General features: G+C 43.4%; 1 protein-coding gene across 1 annotated transcript in view; it reads right to left on the bottom strand.

Moving 5' to 3' along the window:
• Positions 1-1,308: 1,308 nt before the first annotated feature.
• The window catches only part of LOC311136070 (zinc finger SWIM domain-containing protein 6-like), a 59,652-nt gene continuing 39,041 nt past the window's right edge, over positions 1,309-21,919 (bottom strand). The window contains exons 6-14 of the mRNA XM_084170138.1: positions 21,594-21,785; positions 21,325-21,471; positions 20,865-21,011; positions 14,011-14,271; positions 13,788-13,923; positions 9,184-9,341; positions 8,868-9,031; positions 2,725-2,806; positions 1,309-2,538 (exon numbers count right to left, since the gene is read on the bottom strand). Of these exons, the coding sequence (XP_084026264.1) occupies positions 1,676-2,538; positions 2,725-2,806; positions 8,868-9,031; positions 9,184-9,341; positions 13,788-13,923; positions 14,011-14,271; positions 20,865-21,011; positions 21,325-21,471; positions 21,594-21,785 (2,150 nt within the window). The 3' untranslated portion in view covers positions 1,309-1,675. The remainder of the gene's footprint in view (positions 2,539-2,724; positions 2,807-8,867; positions 9,032-9,183; positions 9,342-13,787; positions 13,924-14,010; positions 14,272-20,864; positions 21,012-21,324; positions 21,472-21,593; positions 21,786-21,919) is intronic.

Here is a 21,919-nt window from a genome sequence, read left to right as displayed (position 1 = left end):
GCAGACAGTCAGCCTGGAGTTGGTGATTCCTGTTACTAAAGCCATAGCAGAGTCAGCCTGGAGTTGGTGATTCCTGTTACTAAAGCCATAGCAGACAGTCAGCCTGGAGTTGGTGATCCCTGTTACTAAAGCCATAGCAGAGTCAGCCTGGAGTTGGTGATTCCTGTTACTAAAGCCATAGCAGACAGTCAGCCTGGAGTTGGTGATCCCTGTTACTAAAGCCATAGCAGACAGTCAGCCTGGAGTTGGTGATTCCTGTTACTAAAGCCATAGCAGACAGTCAGCCTGGAGTTGGTGATTCCTGTTACTAAAGCCATAGCAGAGTCAGCTTGGAGTTGGTGATTCCTGTTATTAAAGCCATAGCAGACAGTCAGCCTGGAGTTGGTGATTCCTGTTACTAAAGCCATAGCAGACAGTCAGCCTGGAGTTGGTGATTCCTGTTACTAAAGCCATAGCAGAGTCAGCTTGGAGTTGGTGATTCCTGTTATTAAAGCCATAGCAGAGTCAGCCTGGAGTTGGTGATTCCTGTTACTAAAGCCATAGCAGAGTCAGCCTGGAGTTGGTGATTCCTGTTACTAAAGCCATAGCAGAGTCAGCCTGGAGTTGGCGATTCCTGTTACTAAAGCCATAGCAGAGTCAGCCTGGAGTTGGTGATTCCTGTTACTAAAGCCATAGCAGACAGTCAGCCTGGAGTTGGTGATTCCTGTTACTAAAGCCATAGCAGACAGTCAGCCTGGAGTTGGTGATTCCTGTTACTAAAGCCATAGCAGACAGTCAGCCTGGAGTTGGTGATTCCTGTTACTAAAGCCATAGCAGACAGTCAGCCTGGAGTTGGTGATTCATGTTACTAAAGCCATAGCAGACAGTCAGCCTGGAGTTGGTGATTCCTGTTACTAAAGCCATAGCAGACAGTCAGCCTGGAGTTGGTGATTCCTGTTACTAAAGCCATAGCAGAGTCAGCCTGGAGTTGGTGATCCCTGTTACTAAAGAGAAATGAAACAAGAAATAAAGAAAAACAGAAGAAGAAATTGTGAAGTAATAGCGAACTGTTTGTTTGTGTTGTTTTTTAACTGTTAACACACACACTGACTACACTGAGTGGGGGAGGGAGGGTTGAGGAAGGGGTAAGGACAAGGACAAGGGGGGAGTAAAGCTGGGTCCGTATGAGGTACTGTCACGTCTAATGGAGTTGCTCTGTTTGGTTTTAAGCCGTGTTTGTCTCATTGTCTCTTTGAGCTGTGAGCATTTAACAGAGGGGGACAGGAGTGCTATGTGGACATCTCGCCACTGGACAACATATACTCAGTGTAAACCAAAATATTTTATTTTTCTCTTTAGTTCTCTCTCTCTTACACTCTTTCACACCGTCTTTATACATAAAGGGACACACACACTTCCACAACATGACAATTGTCTTTTTTGTTTGCTTGTATGTGAACTAAATAGGGTCTATACACATTAATACCGATGTGGCCTTTTGTTGTTTGTTTTTAGTCGATTCCTTTTTGTTGTTTTCAGTTTTTTCTTTCCGTTTTCCGTTTTTCTGTCACTTTTTAAGTTAAAAAGGATACAAAGGCAGAATCAAGTAAAAGGGGGCGTGATCGGTCTCCATCTCCATCTCAATAGATCCATCGACCAATCACAATAGTTTTTAAGTTTATTGTTGAGTCTTTCGTCAACCGAACCTCTCCCGTACGAGCATCATGAGTTTCTTCTTGCCCTTGTAGATCTGTTTAAGGTTGTCTATGAACTGTGTGAACTGGATGTGTCCGTCCTGGGCCATGAGGAATGTCTCTCTGGCCTTACTGAGGAACTCTATGAACTCGCTGTAGTGGCGTGGGCTGATGTGTGTGAGGCGAGAGTGCGTAGTGTTGATGTAGGCCCCGATGGTGGCATCCAGCAGCTGCCTAAGCGGAGCCTTGTCCAGCGACATCAGCTTCCCAGAGTTCCTGCGGCTGTGCAGCGCCACCATGCCCGGTGTGGTCAACGTGCACCGTCTCAAAATGTCTGACAGCACCGTGGCGCACTTCACACTCTTCACCACCAGGGGGATGACTGCAGCCAGCTCATTCTTCCCCAGGGAGTGGCTCAGAGCACAGGCCCACAGCACGTCGTTGATAGCCGGGTGGGTATCCTGGTTGTAGCTGAGGTTAAGGTGGGCCATGGCTAACGTGGCCAGTTTGTACGCCCTCATGGGATATCCTCTGTGCTCCATGTACCTGGCTATCGTAAACAGCTGTGTGTAGCTCATCCCCGTGACGGCCGCGTCCAACACGATCTGGTAGGCCGTCTCGAAGGCGATGTGGTCCTTCTCGCAGAGGGTGAGGGCGGAGAGGGCACAGTTCTGGGGGTCCTTCATAGCACACTGCAGGGCCAGGGTCCGGGCGGAGGAGGCCAGGTTCTCCTGCTGGTGACAGTCCAGGTGCAGCCGGACGATGGTGGTGTTGGACATGACGGTGGTGGCCACGATGCTGGTGGCCTCGGTCGGGGTGAACAGGGTGAACCAACTCTGCATGATGCTGTCCAATGCATACACACCTACAGCAGGGGAGAGGGTGGTTAGTTCATGGAAATATATTCTACACACACATACAGTACATCACTCATACACCACAAACAGAATTGACATTATGCACATTGGAAATAGGAACCCATTCAACAACCTACTTTTTTTCCTGCAGCCACAACCCACCAACTGGAAAACGCATTAGAATAGTAACTCACCAACTTCTGTGGCACAGGTGACCAGCCACCGGACCATCTCCCTCCTCCTCCAATTCAACGTGGACAGAGTCATTCTCATCACCTTAAGGGGAGAGAGGAGCAGGTACAGGTTAGGGAGGTGTGTGTGTGTGTGTGTGTGTGTGTGTGTGATATATATATGTGTGTGTGTATGTGTGTGTGTGTATATGTGTGTGTGTGTGTGTGATATATATATATATATATATGTGTGTGTGTGTGTATCTATATATATATGTGTGTGTGTGTATAAGTGTGTGTGTGTGTGTGTGTGTGTGTGTGTGTGTATATATACACTACCAGTCAAAAGTTTGGACACACCTACTCTTTCAAGGGTTTTTCTTTATTTTTTACTATTTCTTACATTGTAGAATAATAGTGAAGACATCAAAACTATGAAATAACACATACGGAATCATGTAGTATCCAAACAAGTGTTGAATACTTTTTATATTTGAGATTCTTCAAATAGCCACCCTTTGCCTTGATGACAGCTTTGCACACTCTTGGCATGCTCTCAACCAGCTTCATGAGGTAGTCACCTGGAATACATTTCAATTAACAGGTGTGCCTTCTTAAAAGTTAATTTGTGGAAATTATTTCCTTCTTAACGCATTTGAGCCAATCAGCTGTGTTGTGACAAGGTAGGGGGGTATACAGAAGATAGCCCTATTTGGTAAAAGACCAAGTCCATATTATAGCAAGACCAGCTCAAATAAGCAAAGAGAAACGACAGTCTATCATTACTTTAAGACATGAAGGTCAGTCAATACGGAACATTTCATGAACTTTGAAAGTACCTTCAAGTGCAAACGCAAAAACCATCAAGCGCTATGATGAAACTGGCTCTCATGAGGACCGCCACAGGAAAGGAAGACCCAGAGTTATCTCTGCTGCAGAGGATAAGTTCATTAGAGTTACCAGCCTCAGAAATTGCAGCCCAAATAAATGCTTCACAGAGTTCAAGTCACAGACACATCAACATCAACTGTTCAGAGGGAACTGTGTGAATCAGGCCTTCATGGTCGAAATGCTGCAAAGAAACCACTACTAAAGGACACCAATAAGAAGAAGAGACCTGCTTGGGCCAAGGAACACGAGCAATGGACATTAGACCGGTGGAAATGTGTCCTTTGGTCTGGAGTCCAAATTTGAGATTTTTGGTTCCAACCGCCGTGTCTTTGTGAGACGCGGTGTGGGTGAACGGATGATCTCCACATGTGTAGTTCCCACCGTAAAGCATGGAGGAGGAGGTGTTATGGTGTGGGGGTGCTTTGCTGGTGACACTGTCTTTTATTTATTTAGAATTCAAGGCACTCTTAACCAGCATGGCTACCACAGCATTCTGCAGCAATACGCCATCCCATCTGGTTTGAGCTTAGTGGGACTATCATTTGTTTTTCAACAGGACAATGACCCAACACACCTCCAGGTTGTGTAAGGGCTATTTTAAAGAGAAGGAGAGCGATGGAGTGCTGCATCACATGACCTGGCCTCCACAATCCCCTGACCTCAACCCAATTGAGAATGTTTGGGATGAGTCGGGTGGCAGAGTGAAGGAAAAGCAGTCAACAAGTGCTAAGCATATGTGGGAACCCCTTCAAGACAGTTGGAAAACCATTCCAGGTGAAGCTGGTTGAGAGAATGCCAAGAGTGTGCAAAGCTGTCATCAAGGCAAACGGTGGCTATTTAAAGACTCTAAAATCTAAAATATACAGTGAGGGAAAAAAGTATTTGATCCCCTGCTGATTTTGTACGTTTGCCCACTGACAAAGAAATGATCAGTCTATAATTTTAATGGTAGGTTTATTTGAACAGTGAGAGACAGAATAACAACAAAAAAATCCAGAAAAACGCATGTCAAAAATGTTATAAATTGATTTGCATATTAATGAGGGAAATAAGTATTTGACCCCCTCTCAATCAGAAAGATTTCTGGCTCCCAGGTGTCTTTTATACAGGTAACGAGCTGAGATTAGGAGCACACTCTTAAAGGGAGTGCTCCTAATCTCAGTTTGTTACCTGTATAAAAGACACGTGTCCACAGAAGCAATCAATCAACCAGATTCCAAACTCTCCACCATGGCCAAGACCAAAGAGCTCTCCAAGGATGTCAGGGACAAGATTGTAGACCTACACAAGGCTGGAATGGGCTACAAGACCATCGCCAAGCAGCTTGGTGAGAAGGTGACAACAGTTGGTGCGATTATTCGCAAATGGAAGAAACACAAAAGAACTGTCAATCTCCCTCGTCCTGGGGCTCCATGCAAGATCTCACCTCGTGGAGTTGCAATGATCATGAGAACGGTGAGGAATCAGCCCAGAACTACACGGGAGGATCTTGTCAATGATCTCAAGGCAGCTGGGACCATAGTCACCAAGAAAACAATTGGTAACACACTACGCCGTGAAGGACTGAAATCCTGCAGCGCCCGCAAGGTCCCCCTGCTCAAGAAAGCACATATACAGGGCCGTCTGGAGTTTGCCAATGAACATCTGAATGATTCAGAGGAGAACTGGGTGAAGGTGTTGTGGTCAGATGAGACCAAAATGGAGCTCTTTGGCATCAACTCAACTCGCCATGTTTGGAGGAGGAGGAATGCTGCCTATGACCTCAAGAACACCATCCCCACCGTCAAACATGGAGGTGGAAACATTATGCTTTGGGGGTGTTTTTCTGCTAAGGGGAAAGGGACGATGGACGGGGCCTGCAAAGGGACGATGGACGGGGCCATGTACCGTCAAATCTTGGGTGAGAACCTCCTTCCCTCAGCCAGGGCATTGAAAATGGGTCGTGGATGGTATTCCTGCATGACAAATACCCAAAACACACGGACAAGGCAACAAAGGAGTGGCTCAAGAAGAAGCACATTAAGGTCCTGGAGCGGCCTAGCCAGTCTCCAGACTTTAATCCCATAGAAAATCTGTGGAGGGAGCTGAAGGTTCGAGTTGCCAAACGTCAGCCTCAAAATCTTAATGACTTGGAGAAGATCTGCAAAGAGGAGTGGAACAAAATCCCTCCTGAGATGTGTGCAAACCTGGTGGCCAACTACAACAAACATCTGACCTCTGTGATTGCCAACAAGGGTTTTGCCACCAAGTACTAAGTCATGTTTAGCAGAGGGGTCAAATACTTATTTCCCTCATTAAAATGCAAATCAATTTATAACATTTTTGACATGCGTTTTTCTGGATTTTGTTGTTGTTATTCTGTCTCTCACTGTTCAAATAAACCTACCATTAACATTATAGACTGATCATGTCTTTGTCAGTGGGCAAATGTACAATATTTTCCTTCATTGTATTTTGATTCATTAAATAGTACCCGCAAAACACCAGTCTCAACGTCAACAGTGAAGAGGCGACTCCGGATGCTGACCTTCTATGCAGAGTTGCAAAGAAAAAGCCATATCTCAGACTGCCCATCTTAATCTTTTCTTTTTATTGGCCAGTCTGAGATATGGCTTTTTCTTTGCAACTCTGCCTAGAAGGTCAGCATTCCGGAGTCGCCTCTTCACTGTTGAGACTGGTGTTTTGTGGGTACTATTTAATGAAGCTGCCAGTTGAGGACCTGTGAGGCGTCTGTTTCTCAAACTAGACACTAATGTATTTGTCCTCTTGCTCAGTTGTGCACCGGGGCCTCCCACTCCTCTTTCTATTCTGGTTAGAGACAGTTTGCGCTGTTCTGTGAAGGGAGTAGTACACAGCGTTGTACGAGATCTTCAGTTTCTTGGCAATTTCTCGCATGGAATAGCCTTCATTTCTCAGAACAAGAATAGACTGACGAGTTTCAGATGAAAGTTCTTTGTTTCTGGCCATTTTGAGCCTGTAATCAAACCCACAATTGCTGATGCTCCAGATACTCAACTAGTCTCAAGAATGCCAGTTTTATCGCTTCTTTAATCAGCACAACAGTTTTCAGCTGTGCTAACATAATTGCAAAAGGGTTTTCTAATGATCAATTAGCCTTTTAAAATGATAAACTTGGATTAGCAAACACAACGTGCCATTGGAACACAGGACTGATGGTTGCTGATAATGGGCCTTTGTACGCCTATGTAGATATTCCATTAAAAATCAGCCGTTTCCAGCTACAATAGCCATTTACAACATTAACAATGTCTAAACTGTATTTCTGATCAATTTGATGTTATTTTAATGACAAAAAAAATGCTTTTCTTTCAAAAACTAGGACATTTCTAAGTGACCACAAACTTTTGAACAGTAGTGTATATGTATGTATGTGTGTGTGTATATGTATATATGTGTGTGGGTGTGTATATGTATATGTGTGGGTGTGTATATGTATATGTGTGTGTATGTATGTATATATATGTGTGTGTGTGTATTTGTATATGTACAGTTCTGGAAAAAAATTAAGAGACCACTGCAAATGTTTCTTAAATCAGCATCTCTACATGTATAACAGCCATTCCATTCCAGTGTCCGTTGAATTCCAACACAGGCACACCTCATTCTACTGAATTAGGTACTGATTAGGTGATCACCTGAACCAAATCTTATTTTTAACAAGAAAAAGTATAAAAACCACTACTGTGGTCGTCACAATCCTCTTGCAATAGGACCAAAAACAGTGCTAATAGTACCTCAAAAGTAATATTAATCAAAAAATAACTATTGACCATGCCAAAAGAGTTGAAAAGGAAAGTTCTGAGTGAGGAAAAGAAGGGTTCAATTCTGGATTTACTGGCAGAGGGATACAGTGAGCGTCAGGTCGCTTCCATCCTTAAAATTTCAAAGACGGCGGTTCATAAGAACAAGGTCAAGCAGCAGACATTGGGGACAACAAAGCTACAGACCGGCAGAAGGCGAAAACGACTCTCTACTGACCGGGATGACCGCCAACACATTCGAATGTCACTCAACAACCGTAGGATGACATCAAGTGACCTACAAAAAGAATGGCAAACGGCAGCTGGGGTGAAGTGCACGGCGAGGACGGCTCGAAACAGGCTCCTAGGGGCAGGGCTGAAGTCGTGCAAAGCTAGAAAAAAGCCCTTCATCAATGAGAAGCAAAGAAGAGCCAGACTGAGGTTTGCAAAATACCATAAGGATTGGACCGTAGAGGACTGGAGTAAGGTCATCTTCTCTGATGAGTCCAATTTTCAGCTTTGCCCAACACCTGGTCGTCTAATGGTTAGACAGAGACCTGGAGAAGCCTACAAGCCACAGTGTCTCGCACCCACTGTGAAATTTGGTGGAAGATCGGTGATGATCTGGGGGTGCTTCAGCAAGGCTGGAATCGGGCAGATTTGTCTTTGTGAAGGACGCATGAATCAAGCCACATACAAGGTTGTCCGGGAAGAAAACTTGCTTCCTTTTGCTCTGACATTGTTCCCCAACTCTGAGGATTGGTTTTTCCAGCAGGACAATGCGACATGCCACACAGCCAGGTCAATCAAGGTGTGGATGGAGGACCACCAGATCAAGACCCTGTCATGGCCAGCCCAATCTCCAGACCTGAACCCCATTGAAAACTTCTGGAATGTGATCAAGAGGAAGATGGATGGTCACAAGCCATCAAACAAAGCCGAGCTGCTTGAATTTTTGCGCCAGGAGTGGCATAAAGTCACCCAACATCAATGTGAAAGACTGGTGGAGAGCATGCCAAGACGCATGAAAGCTGTGATTGAAAATCAGGGTTATTCCACCAAATATTGATTTCTGAACTCTTCCTAAGTTAAAACATTAGTATTGTGTTGTTTAAAAATGAACATGAACTTATTTTCTTTGCATTATTCGAGGTCTAACAACACTGCATCTTTTTTGGAATTTTGACCAGTTTTCATTTTCTGCAAATAAATGCTCTAAATGACAATATTTCTATTTGGAATTTGGGATAAATGTTGTTAGTAGTTTATAGAATAAAACAAAAATGTTAATTTCACCCAAACACATACCTATAAATATTAAAACCAGAGAAACCTATATTTTTGCAGTGGTCTCTTAATTTTTTCCAGAGCTGTATATGTGTGTGTGTGTGTGTGTGTGTATGTAAATGTGTGTGTGTGTGTATATATATATATATATATATATATATGTATGTGTGTGTGTGTGTGTGTGTGTGTGTGTGTGTGTGTGTGTGTATGTGTGTATATGTTTGTTACCTGAAGGCCCAGCTCCAGAGAGACCTTGAGCAGTGTGAGGTCTGGCAGGCTGTCCATCAGAGTAGCGATCTTGAAGGCGTCCTGAGCCAGTTTGAAGATGTGAGATGAGGAGTGGATGTTCTTCTGGATGGACTCTAACACTGTTTCTAACTTCCGCCCATCACCTGAGATACAAAAACACCATTTAAAACCACCTATTTGCATTAACATTATTGCCTGAGCATGTGTGTTTGTAAATACAGTACGATGTGTGTGTGTTTGTACAGTGTGTGTGTGTGTGTTTGTACATACAGTGTGTGTGTGTGTGTGTGTGTACCTTTGGCTGCGGTGAGCATGGTGGAGGCCAGTTCACATTGTTGTGACTCTATATGAGACAGAGTGAACCAGCGAGGGTAGCGGTTAGGGACCATAGACACTATATGGTGAGGTCTGGACAGATCACCTGATGGAGCCATGGTTTCCAGGACCGGTAACCTAAAGACACATTTAATACATTGATGTTTAATATGACTGTTTTACTTCTAATAAGGATGCATGGGCCTTTAAGATGTCTTCTAAGGCTTATGGATAATCCCTCTGTCTCTCGCCAAGATTCAGTACTTCTGTTAACCCCTTAAAGATTGGACCCTTTTTTCCCATTTTCGCCTAAAATGACATACCCAAATCTAACTGCCTGTAGCTCAGGACCTGAAGCAAGGATATGCATATTCTTGATACCATTTGAAAGGAAACACTTTGAAGTTTGTGGAAATGTGAAATTAATGTAGGAGAATATAACATATTAGATCTGGTAAAGATAATACAAAACAAAAAAATGTGTTTTCTATTTTTGTTTATTTTTATGATAGGCTGGTATCCCCTGCAGCAGAGGTAACTCTGGGTCTTCCTTTCCTGTGGCGGTCCTCATGAGAGCCAGTTTCATCATAGCACTTCATGAAATGTTCCGTATTGACTGACCTTCATGTCTTAAAGTAATGATGGACTGTCGTTTCTCTTTGCTTATTTCAGCTGTTCTTGCCATAATATGGACTTGGTCTTTTACCAAATAGGGCTATCTTCTGTATACCCCCTTACCTTGTCACAACACAACTGATTGGCTCAAATGCATTAAGAAGGAAAGAAATCCCACAAATTAACTTTTAAGAAGGAACACCTGTTAATTTAAATCCATTCCAGGTGACTACCTCATGAAGCTGGTTGAGAGAATGCCAAGAGTGTGCAAAGCTGTCATCAAGGCAAAGGGTGGTTATTTGAAGAATCTCAAATATAAAATATATTTTGATTTGTTTAACACTTTTTTGGTTACTACATGATTCCATATGTGTTATTTCATAGTTTTGATGTCTTCACTATTATTCTCTGATGTAAAAAATATTAAAAATAAAGAAAAAAAACTCTTGAATGAGTAGGTGTGTCCAAACTTTTGACTGGTAGTGTACACACATACAGTGCCATCGGAAAGCATTCAGACCACTTTACTTTTTCCACATTTTGTTAGGTTACAGCCTTATTCTAAAATTGATTAAATTGTTTTTTCCCCCCCTCATCAATCTACACAAAATACCCCATAATGACAAAGCAAAAACAGGTTTTTCAAAAATGTTTGCTAATTTATATTTTAAAATAATAATAATAATTTACATACAGTGAGGGAAAAAAGTATTTGATCCCCTGCTGATTTTGTACGTTTGCCCACTGACAAAGAAATGATCAGTCTATAATGTTAATGGTAGGTTTATTTGAACAACAAAAAAATCCAGAATAACGCATGTCAAAAATGTTATAAATTGATTTGCATTTTAATGAGGGAAATAAGTATTTGACCCCTCTGCTAAACATGACTTAGTACTTGGTGGCAAAACCCTTGTTGGCAATCACAGAGGTCAGACGTTTCTTGTAGTTGGCCACCAGGTTTGCACACATCTCAGGAGGGATTTTGTCCCACTCCTCTTTGCAGATCTTCTCCAAGTCATTAAGGTTTCGAGGCCGACATTTGGCAACTCGAACCTTCAGCTCCCTCCACAGATTTTCTATGAGATTAAGGTCTGGAGACTGGCTAGGCAACTCCAGGACCTTAATGTGCTTCTTCTTGAGCCACTCCTTTGTTGCCTTGGCCGTGTGTTTTGGGTCATTGTCATGCTGGAATACCCATCCACTAACCATTTTCAATGCCCTGGCTGAGGGAAGGAGGTTCTCACCCAAGATTTGACGGTACATGGCCCCGTCCATCGTCCCTTTGATGCGGTGAAGTTGTCCTGTACCCTTAGCAGAAAAACACCCCCAAAGCATAATGTTTCCACCTCCATGATTGACGGTGGGGATGGTGTTTTTGGGGTCATAGGCAGCATTCCTCCTCCTCCAAACATGGCGAGTTGAGTTGATGCCAAAGAGCTAAATTTTGGTCTCATCTGACCACAACACTTTCACCCAGTTCTCCTCTGAATCATTCAGATGTTCATTGGCAAACTTCAGACGGGCATGTATATGTGCTTTCTTGAGCAGGGGGACCTTGCGGGCGCTGCAGGATTTCAGTCCTTCATAGCGTAGTGTGTTACCAATTGTTTTCTTGGTGACTATGGTCCCAGCTGCCTTGAGATCATTGACAAGATCCTCCCGTGTAGTTCTGGGCTGATTCCTCACCGTTCTCATGATCATTGCAGCTCCACGAGGTGAGATCTTGCATGGAGCCCCAGGACGAGGGAGATTGACAGTTCTTTTGTGTTTCTTCCATTTGCGAATAATCGCACCAACTGTTGTCACCTTCTTACCAAGCTGCTTGGCGATGGTCTTGTAGCCCATTCCAGCCTTGTGTAGGTCTACAATCTTGTCCCTGACTTGGAGAGCTCTTTGGTCTTGGCCATGGTGGAGAGTTTGGAATCTGGTTGATTGATTGCTTCTGTGGACAGGTGTCTTTTATACAGGTAACAAACTGAGATTAGGAGCACTCCCTTTAAGAGTGTGCTCCTAATCTCAGCTCGTTACCTGTATAAAAGACACCTGGGAGCCAGAAATCTATCTGATTGAGAGGGGGTCAAATACTTATTTGCCTCATTAAAATGCAAATCAATTTATAACATTTTTGACATGCGTCTTTCTGGATTTTTTTGTTGTTATTCTGTCTCTCACTGTTCAAATAAACCTACTATTAAAATTATAGACTGATCATTTCTTTGTCAGTGGGCAAACGTACAAAATCAGCAGGGGATCAAATACTTTTTTCCCTCACTGTAAGTATTCAGACCCTTTACTCAGTACTTTGTTGAAGCACCTTTGACAGCGATTACAGCCTTGAGACTTCTTGGGTATGACGCTACAAGCTTGGCACACGTGTATTTGGGGAGTTTCTCCGATTCTTCTCTGCAGATCCTCTCAAGCTCTTTCAGGTTGGATGGGGAGCGTTGCTGCACAGCTATTTTCAGGTCTCTCCAAAGATGTTCGATCGGGTTCAAGTCCGGGCTCTGGCTGGGCCACTCAAGGACATTCAGAGACTTGTCCCGAAGCCACTCCTGCGTTGTCTTGGCTGTGTGCTTAGGGTCGTTGTCCTGTTGTAAGGTGAACCTTCGCCCCAATCTGAGGTCCTGAGCATTCTGGAGCAGGTTTTCATCAAGGATCTCTCTGTACTTTGCTCCGTTCATCTTTGCCTTGATCCTGACTAGTCTCCCAGTCCCTGCCGCTGAAAAACATCCCCACAGCATGATGCGGTCACCATCATGCTTCACTGTAGGGATGGTGCCAGGTTTCCTCCAGACGTGACACTTGGCATTCAGGCCAAAGAGTTCAATCTCGGTTTCATCAGACCAGAGAATCTTGTTTCTCATGGTCAGAGTCCTTTAGGTGCCTTTTGGCAAACTCCAAGCGGGCTGTCATATACCTTTTACTGAGGAGTGGCTTCCGTCTGGCCACTCTACCATAAAGGCCTGATTGATGGAGTGCTGCAGAGATGGTTGTCCTTCTGGAAGGTTCTCCCATCTCCACAGAAGAACTCTAGAGCTCTGTCAGAGTGACCATCGGGTTCTTGGTCACCTCCCTGACCAAGGCCCTTCTCCCCAGATTGCTCAGTTTGGCCGGGCGACCAGCTCTAGGAAGAGTCTTGGTGGTCTAAACTTCTTCAATTTAAGAATGATGGAGGCCACTGTGTTCTTGGGGACCTTCAATACTGCAGAAATGTTTTGGTACCCTTCCCCAGATCTGTGCCTCGACACAATCCTGTCTCGGAGCTCTACGGACAATTCCTTCGACCTCATGGCTTGGTTTTTGCTCTGACATGCACTGTCAACTGTGGGACCTTATATAGACAGGTGTGTGCCTTTTCAAATCATGTCCAATCAATTGAATTTACCACATGTGGACTCCAATCAAGTTGTAGAAACATCTCAATGATTGATCAATGGAAATAGGATGCACCGGAGCTCAATTTCGAGTCTCATAGCAAAGGGTCTTAATACTTATTTAAATAAGGTATTTGTTTGTTTTTATACATTTGCTAAAATTTCAAAAAATCTGTTTTTGCTTTGTCATTATGGGGTATTGTGTGTAGATTGCTGAGGATTTTTGTATTTTTTTATCCATTTTAGAATAAGGCTGTAACATAACAAAATGTGGAAAAAGTCAAGGGGTCTGAATACTTTCCGAAGGCACTGCGCGCATGCGCACACACACATACATTACTGTATTATTCAAACATTCTCCTGAACTCATTTTTAGTGCTGTTTAATTATTTAACAAGGATTCCAGCGAAAGGGAGTTTTGTGATTAAACAGCACCCAGGATAGCTTCCTGTCTCTTCACATCACACATAGACATGCAGACACACATAATTTGAGACTCAAAGGAGGCTGAGCAACTTTGTTAACTGAAGTTCAATGTTCTTTTCTGATATAGGTTTGTGTGTGTGTGTGTGTGTGTGTGTTTTGTACTCACCTCATGGCTCTCAGTGCAATTTTGTACGCCAGTTCAGCGTCGTGAGGTAGTAGGGAGGTGAAGAGATACTTGGCGAAGGTATGCATGGGAACACTCTCTCTGTAGAGCAACTCTCCTAGACCACTGTATGGTCCAGCTACAGGAGACAGAATACAGGGTTAGGGAGTAGGGAGAGAGACAGAGTGTGTGTGTGTGTGTGCACGCGTGCACATCTCCCCCTCACCCTCTAGCAGGAAGACTGCTTGCTTGCGGAAGATCTTGACCAGCGTGTCGTTCAGTTCCACTTCCTGGAGCTTAGCCAATAGCTGCTCTTCGTTGCGACACACCTTCTCCTGGGCATATAGGCCGTCGGGCATCACCCTCTGCTGCCCTAAGCCAATCAGCGCCGTCTCTACAGCCAGTGCTATGAACGATTGGCCATCGTCCAGGAAGTGATGCACTGGGAAGAGGTGAGGCTCCGACCTTTTGGCTGAACTCACAGAGCCTGGAGAGCGAAAGAAAGAAAGAAGAGAGATCACATAAAAAAACAGCATGTCTTTGAAATGTTGTCACCAAATCTAACAGAGTGAAACAGTAAGGTTGTGGATCAATCTGTGTCACATTCAATACAGTAAGGTTGTGGATCAATCGGTGTCCGATTCAATACAGCAAGGTTATTATAGTAAAATAAATCCGAAACTAACCATGAAAAAAACATTTTTGGCAACTAAAATAAAAAATAATTAACAAATCCGTTTGAAAAAAACTAAAACTATACTGAAACTATTATCTTTGACTAAAAAATGAACTAAAATCAAATAAAAACCATCTTGAATTATGTTCAGTTTTAGTTTTGGGGGGTTTTCAAGCTTTTCTTTCTAATGGGGTTTTCAAGCTTCTGAATCTGGTGGGGCACATTGAGATTGACTTTATAATTTAAAGGTAGACTCAGCGAGATGACAAGCAGCATCGCAGAGATTGAGCACGTTTGAGTGGTAAGGCTAAAGAAACCAACTGTAGACAAAAGTCAAGGAGCGAAGTCGGGGGAGGTGCTTCTGCAACAGTCGGACACTAATGTGGTTTTCTAACAGCAAGGTTCAGATCAACATGGCAGTGTTGCCATTGTTTATAAAAGGTTTTCTTTATAATGTCAAAATAAACATGTATCTAACCACCATATCACACTCATAAACTGAAATCATAATATAAGATTATGCGTGTACACATTGCAGAATCAATTAGAAAGCCTCAAATCACATTTATTTGTATATATTCACTGTACACATAAATTACGGAAAATTAGTTATTGTTTCAGTCATGTGTTTGGTCACGTTCGCGTGGGTCAAACAAAAACACCCTAATGATTGGTTGACAATAGAGCCTCCCACAATTCAGGCGATGGCTGCAGGATGAAGTCAGTGAGGAGCAACTGCAGAAACATACAGTCGACTGCAGTCAAAACATCCCCTTTGATCACATCATTTTTATAAAGTTCATGCAATCCACATATCAGACAATTTTTCCCCCAGAATGCAACACACTTTGAAAGGCCCCGACTTGACAAAATGATCTGCTCTAATGTGTCTATTGAGATGAGCACGATGCAGACTGCTCTCACACGGTCACACCGAGTATCTGCGCATGTGCACCGGTGCGCTTCACGCTGCTACAACGTGGTAGCTACGGGACGAAAACAGTGAAGAAGTTTAGCTTTGCACTTCAACGCTCCTGGTTGTTGACCCACTACTACTGTTTACTTCATGCATATACGTCATCTCACTGAGTCTACCTTTAAACCTAACCTACGACCTGACCCATCACCTTATGCTTTACTGCCCCACAGTGGCAACAAGTGACATACCCCAACAAACAGTGTATTGCATAGGCTTAGGCTTCTTTCTGCCACTAACATAAAAACTAAAACTAAAATTATATAAAAACAAAACTAAATTGATTTTATAAAACTTTAACTAAATAAAAACAAAGAAAGTGGATCTGAAAACAAACGAAAACTAAACTGAATTTCAACTAAAATCTTAAAACTAATAGAAATAAAAACTAATATAAAAATACAAAACTATAATAACCTGGCAATACAGTCACCTCCATTATCATGAAAATAGCTCTGTGCTGTCCCAGAACACTAAAACATGCAATTTCAGTCATGCAGAGCTACTGGGTGTCCAGGCGCTAGTTTTCACCCCTGCACCAACACACCAGATTCAAATAGTCAACGGATATGGTCTACAGTCCGCACCAAAATGACTGTTATTTCAACCAAGGCCAAAGTCTCTTAGGGCTTCACAATGATCAATGTTTGATGTGCTGGTTCCTTAATTGAGATATATACACTGAACAAAAATATAAACGCAACATGAAAAGTGTTTGTCCCATGTTTTATGAGCTGATATAAAAGATCCCAGAAAAATAAGCTTATTTCGCTCAAATTCTGTGCACAAATTAGTTTACATCCCTTTTAGTGAGCATTTCACCATTGCCAAGATAATCCATCCACTTGACAGGTGTGCATATCAAGAAGCTGATTAAACGGCATGATCATTACACAGGTGCACCTTGTGCTGGGGACAATAAAAGGCCACTCTAAAATATGAAGTTTTGTCACAACACAATCCCACAGATGTCTCAAGATTTAAGGGAGCTTGCAATTGGCATGCTGACTGCAGGAATGTCCACCAGAGTTGTTACCAGAGAATTTAATGTTAATTTCTCTACCATAAGCCACCTCCAACGTCGTTTTAGAGAATTTGGCAGTACGTCCAACCGGCTTCACAACCACAGACCACGTGTATGGCGTTGTGTGGGCGAGCGGTTTGCTGATATCAATGTTGTGAACAGAGTGCCCCATGGTGGCGGTGGGGTTATGGTATGGGCAGGCAGGCATAAGCTACGGACAACGAACACAATTGCATTTTATCGATTGCAATTTGAGATACTGTGACGGGATCCTGAGGCCCATTGTCATGCCATTCATCCGCCGCCATCACCTCATGTTTCAGCAAGATAATGCAAGGCCCCATGTCGCAAGGATCTGTACACATTTCCTGGAAGCTGAAAATGACCTGGTTCTTCCATGGCCTGCATACTAACCCTAACACCAGGCATGTCACCCATTGAGAATATTTGGGATGCTCCGGATCGACGTGTATGACAGCGTGTTCCAGTTCCCTCCAATATCCAACGACTTCGCAAAGCCATTGAAGAGGAGTGGGACAACATTCCACAGGCCACAATCAATAGCCTGATCAACTCTATGCGAAGGAGATGTGTTGCACTGCATGAGGTTCATGGTGGTCACACCAGATACTGACTGTTTTTCTGATCCACGCCCCTACATTTTGTTTTAAGGTATCTGTGACCAACAGATGCATATCTGTATTCCCAGTCATGTAAAATCCATAGATTAGGGCCTAATGAATTTATTTCAATTGACTGATTTCCTTACATGAACTGTAACTCAGTAAAATCTTTGAAATTGTTGCATGTTGCGTTTATTTATATATATATATATATATATATATATATATATATATATATATATATATATCACAACCAGTCAAAAGTTTGGACACACCTACTCATTCAAGGGTTTTTCTTTATTTTTACTATTTTTTACATTGTAGAATAACAGTGAAGACATCAAAACTATGAAATAACACATATGAAATCATGTAGTACCCAGAAAAGTGTTAAACAAATCCAAATATATTTTATATTTGAGATTCTTCAAAGTAGCCACTAATTGCCAAGATGACAGCTTTGACCACTCTTGGCATTCTCTCAACCAGCTTCATGAGATAGTCACCTGGAATGCATTTCAATTAACAGGTGTGCCTTCTTAAAAAGTTAATTTGTGGAATTTCTTTCCTTCTTAATGCATTTGAGCCAATCAGTTGTGTTGTGACAGGGTAGGTGGGGTATACAGAAGATAGTCCTATCTGGTAAAAAACCAAGTCCATATTATGGCAAGAACAGCTTAAATAAGCAAATAGAAACAACAGTCCATCATTACTTTAAGACATGAAGGTCAGTCAATACAGAACATTTTAAGAACTTTTAAAGTTTCTTCAAGTGCAGTTGCAAAAACCATCAAGCGCTATGATGAAACTGGCTCTCATGAGGACCGCCAAAGGAATGGAAGACCCAGAGTTACCTCTGCTGCAGAGGATAAGTTCATTAGTTACCAGCCTCAGATAATGCAGCCCAAATAAATGCTTCACAGAGTTCAAGTAACAGACACATCTCAACATCACTTTGTGAATCAGGCCTTCATGGTCGAATTGATGCAAAGAAACCACTACTAAAGGACACCAATAATAAGAAGAGACTTGCTTGGACCAAGAAACACGGTCAATGGACATTAGACCGGTGGAAATGTGTACTTTGGTCTGGAGTCCAAATTGGAGAATTTTGGTTCAAACCGCCGTGTCTTTGTGAGACACGGTGTGGGTGAAAGGATGATTTCTGCTTGTGTAGTTCCCACCGTGAAGCATGGAGGAGGAGGTATTATGGAGTGGGGGTGCTTTGCTGGTGACACTGTCTGTGATTTATTTAGAATTCAAGGCACACTTAACCAGCATGGCTACCACAGCATTCTACAGTGATACGCCATCCCATCTGGTTTGGGCTTAGTGAGACTATAATTTGCTTTCAACAGGACAATGACCCAACACACCTCCAGGCTGTGTAAGGGCTATTTTACCAAGAAGGAGAGTGATTGAGTGCTGCATCAGATGACCTGGCCTCCACAATCCCCCGACCTCAACCCAATTGAGATGGTTTGGGATGAGTCGGACAGCAGAGTGAAGGAAAAGCAGCCAACAAGTGCTCAGCATATGTGGGAACTCCTTCAAGACTGTTGGAAAAGCATTCCAGGTGAAGCTGGTTGGGAGAATGCCAAGAGTGTGCAGAGCTGTCATCAAGGCAAAGGGTGGCTACTTTGAAGAATCCAAATATAAAATGTATTTTGATTTGTTTAACAATTTTTTGGTTACTACATGATTCCATATGTGTTATTTCATAGTTTTCATGTCTTCACTATTATTCTACGATGTAAAAAAGAGTAAAAATAAAGAAAAACCATTAGTAGGTGTGTCCAAATCTTTGACTGGTACTATATATATATGTAGCCTGCTCAAAAAAATAAAGGGAACACTAAAATAACACATCCTAGATCTGAATGAATGAAATAATCTTATTAAATACTTTTTTCTTTACATAGTTGAATGTGCTGACAACAAAATCACACAAAAATTATCAATGGAAATCAAATGTATCAACCCATGGAGGTCTGGATTTGGAGTCACACTCAAAATTAAAGTGGAAAACCACACTACAGGCTGATCCAACTTTGATGTAATGTCCTTAAAACAAGTCAAAATGAGGCTCAGTAGTGTGTGTGGCCTCCACGTGCCTGTATGACCTCCCTACAACGCCTGGGCATGCTCCTGATGAGGTGGCGGATGGTCTCCTGAGGGATCTCCTCCCAGACCTGGACTAAAGCATTCGCCAACTCCTGGACAGTCTGTGGTGCAACGTGGCGTTGGTGGATGGAGCGAGACATGATGTCCCAGATGTGCTCAATTGGATTCAGGTCTGGGGAACGCATCATAGTCCATAGCATCAATGCCTTCCTCTTGCAGGAACTGCTGACACACTCCAGCCACATGAGGTCTAGCATTGTCTTGCATTAGGAGGAACCCAGGGCCAACCGCACCAGCATATGGTCTCACAAGGGGTCTGAGGATCTCATCTCGGTACCTAATGGCAGTCAGGCTACCTCTGGCGAGCACATGGAGGGCTGTGCGGCCCCCCAAAGAAATGCCACCCCACACCATGACTGACCCACCGCCAAACCGGTCATGCTGGAGGATGTTGCAGGCAGCAGAACATTCTCCACGGTGTCTCCAGACTCTGTCACGTCTGTCACGTGCTCAGTGTGAACCTGCTTTCATCTGTGAAGAGCACAGGGCGCCAGTGGCGAATTTGCCAATCTTGGTGTTCTCTGGCAAATGCCAAACGTCCTGCACGGTGTTGGGCTGTAAGCACAACCCCCACCTGTGGACGTCGGGCCCTCATACCACCTGACCGTCTGAGCAGACACATGCACATTTGTGGCCTGCTGGAGGTCATTTTGCAGGGCTCTGGCAGTGCTCCTCCTGCTCCTCCTTGCACAAAGGCGGAGGTAGCGGTCCTGCTGCTGGATTGTTGCCCTCCTACGGCCTCCTCCACGTCTCCTGATGTACTGGCCTGTCTCCTGGTAGCACCTCCATGCTCTGGACACTACGCTGACAGACACAGAAAACCTTCTTGCCACAGCTCGCATTGATGTGCCATCCTGGATGAGCTGCACTACCTGAGCCACTTGTGTGGGTTGTAGACTCCGTCTCATGCTACCACTAGAGTGAAAGCACCGCCAGCATTCAAAAGTGACCAAAACATCAGCCAGGAAGCATAGGAACTGAGAAGTGGTCTGTGGTCACCACCTGCAGAACCACTTCTTTATTGGGGGTGTCTTGCTAATTGCCTATTATTTCCACCTGTTGTCTATTCCATTTGCACAACAGCATTTGACATTTATTGTCAATCAGTGTTGCTTCCTAAGTGGCAGTTTGATTTCACAGAAGTGTGATTGACTTGGAGTTACATTGTGTTGTTTAAGTGTTCCCTTTATTTTTTTGAGCAGTGTATATATATATTTACACACACACACACACACACAAAAGTTTGGACACACCTACTCATTCAAGGGTTTTTCTTTATTTTTACACTGTAGAATAATAGTGAAGACATCAAAACTATGAAATAACACATATGGAATCATGTAGTAACCAAAAAAGTGTTAAACAAATCAAAATATATTTTAGATTTTAGATTCTTCAAAGTAGCCACCCTTTGCCTTGATGACAGCTTTGCACACTCTGACAGAACTGATCACACCCAATCATCACTGATGACATCACTGATTTCTTCCTCAGCAATCCTCCAATCACAGCTCATTGAATAAGAGATGGAGTAGAAAAAAAAAAGAATGTAAAATTCCAATGCATTAAATATGCAGGAGCGAGAGAAAGTGTGTACCTGAGAAGTCTAGGAAGGCGTTGCCCCCCTCCTCGTCTCCCCGACCCGTGTCCAGCAGGGTGCTGAACAGAGTGCCTATAGGGTCCAGGGGGTGGCCCACCCAGCCCTCCATGTTAGTGACTGATGTCATGCCTTTATGGAGCAGCTCTGGAGAGGACACAGACCACACACTGTTATTACACTGTTATTACTCCATTTACACAGTTAATACGCTGTTAATACACTGCTAATACACTGTTAACTCTATTTACACAGTTAATATACTTTTACTCTGTATTTACATGTTAGTACACAGCCAATACACTGTTAGTACATTGATATTACAGTTTATATACTGCTATTACAGTTAGTACACTGGTATTATATTGTTAACATACAGGTACAGACAGAGACAGGAAAGAGAGTGAGGCCGTCCTTTAATGAAAACAGTATAAATGAATAGATGAAAGAACTAACAGACCTTTTTTGAGGCTGCGGAGGAGCTGTAGTTGTTTCTGTTGCTGCCGTTTGAGTGTGTTGACAATAGCAATGGCCAATCGCAAGGCTTCTCTGGGATAACCATGTGACCGCAGCGCGTCAACCCTCGCACACGCTGTAGGGACGTGCTCTGCAAGATGGAGGGGAGGGGGGATTTCAATAGACTAGCAAAACCAAAGCGACTTCAACTAAAAATGGCCTTCCCTCCCCTCCTTTGCTTTCGTCATTGTCAACACAAACACACACACTCACCGTGCCAGAGGGGCCAGCCGCTGGTGTCAAACAGTGCCCCTCCACTTCCGTGGTTGTCGTGGGGACAGTGTGAGTGTGTGTGTGTGTAGAGGTCATGTGTGATGATGCGCTGCAGATGTGTGTCCTGCCAGTGCAGGTCACAGGCCTCGATGGCCCTCGTAAACACTGTCCTGTGAGGACGAGACGACAAGTCTGGGAGAGAGGGAGAGAGAGAGGGATGAGGGTGGGTAGAAAAAGGGAGAGAAAGAAGAGGACAATGTGAGAAGTTATTAGAAAAGGTTGCTTTGATTAGCCACCTAAAGCTAAAGCTTCCTGGGTGAAATGCT

The sequence above is a fragment of the Coregonus lavaretus genome (genome assembly GCF_964263955.1).
Source record: "Coregonus lavaretus genome assembly, chromosome: 10".
In the NCBI taxonomy this organism is placed as follows: Eukaryota; Metazoa; Chordata; class Actinopteri; order Salmoniformes; family Salmonidae; genus Coregonus; species Coregonus lavaretus.
Note: the sequence above shows the minus strand (reverse complement) of the source record. Positions and strands in the feature narration are given on the sequence as shown.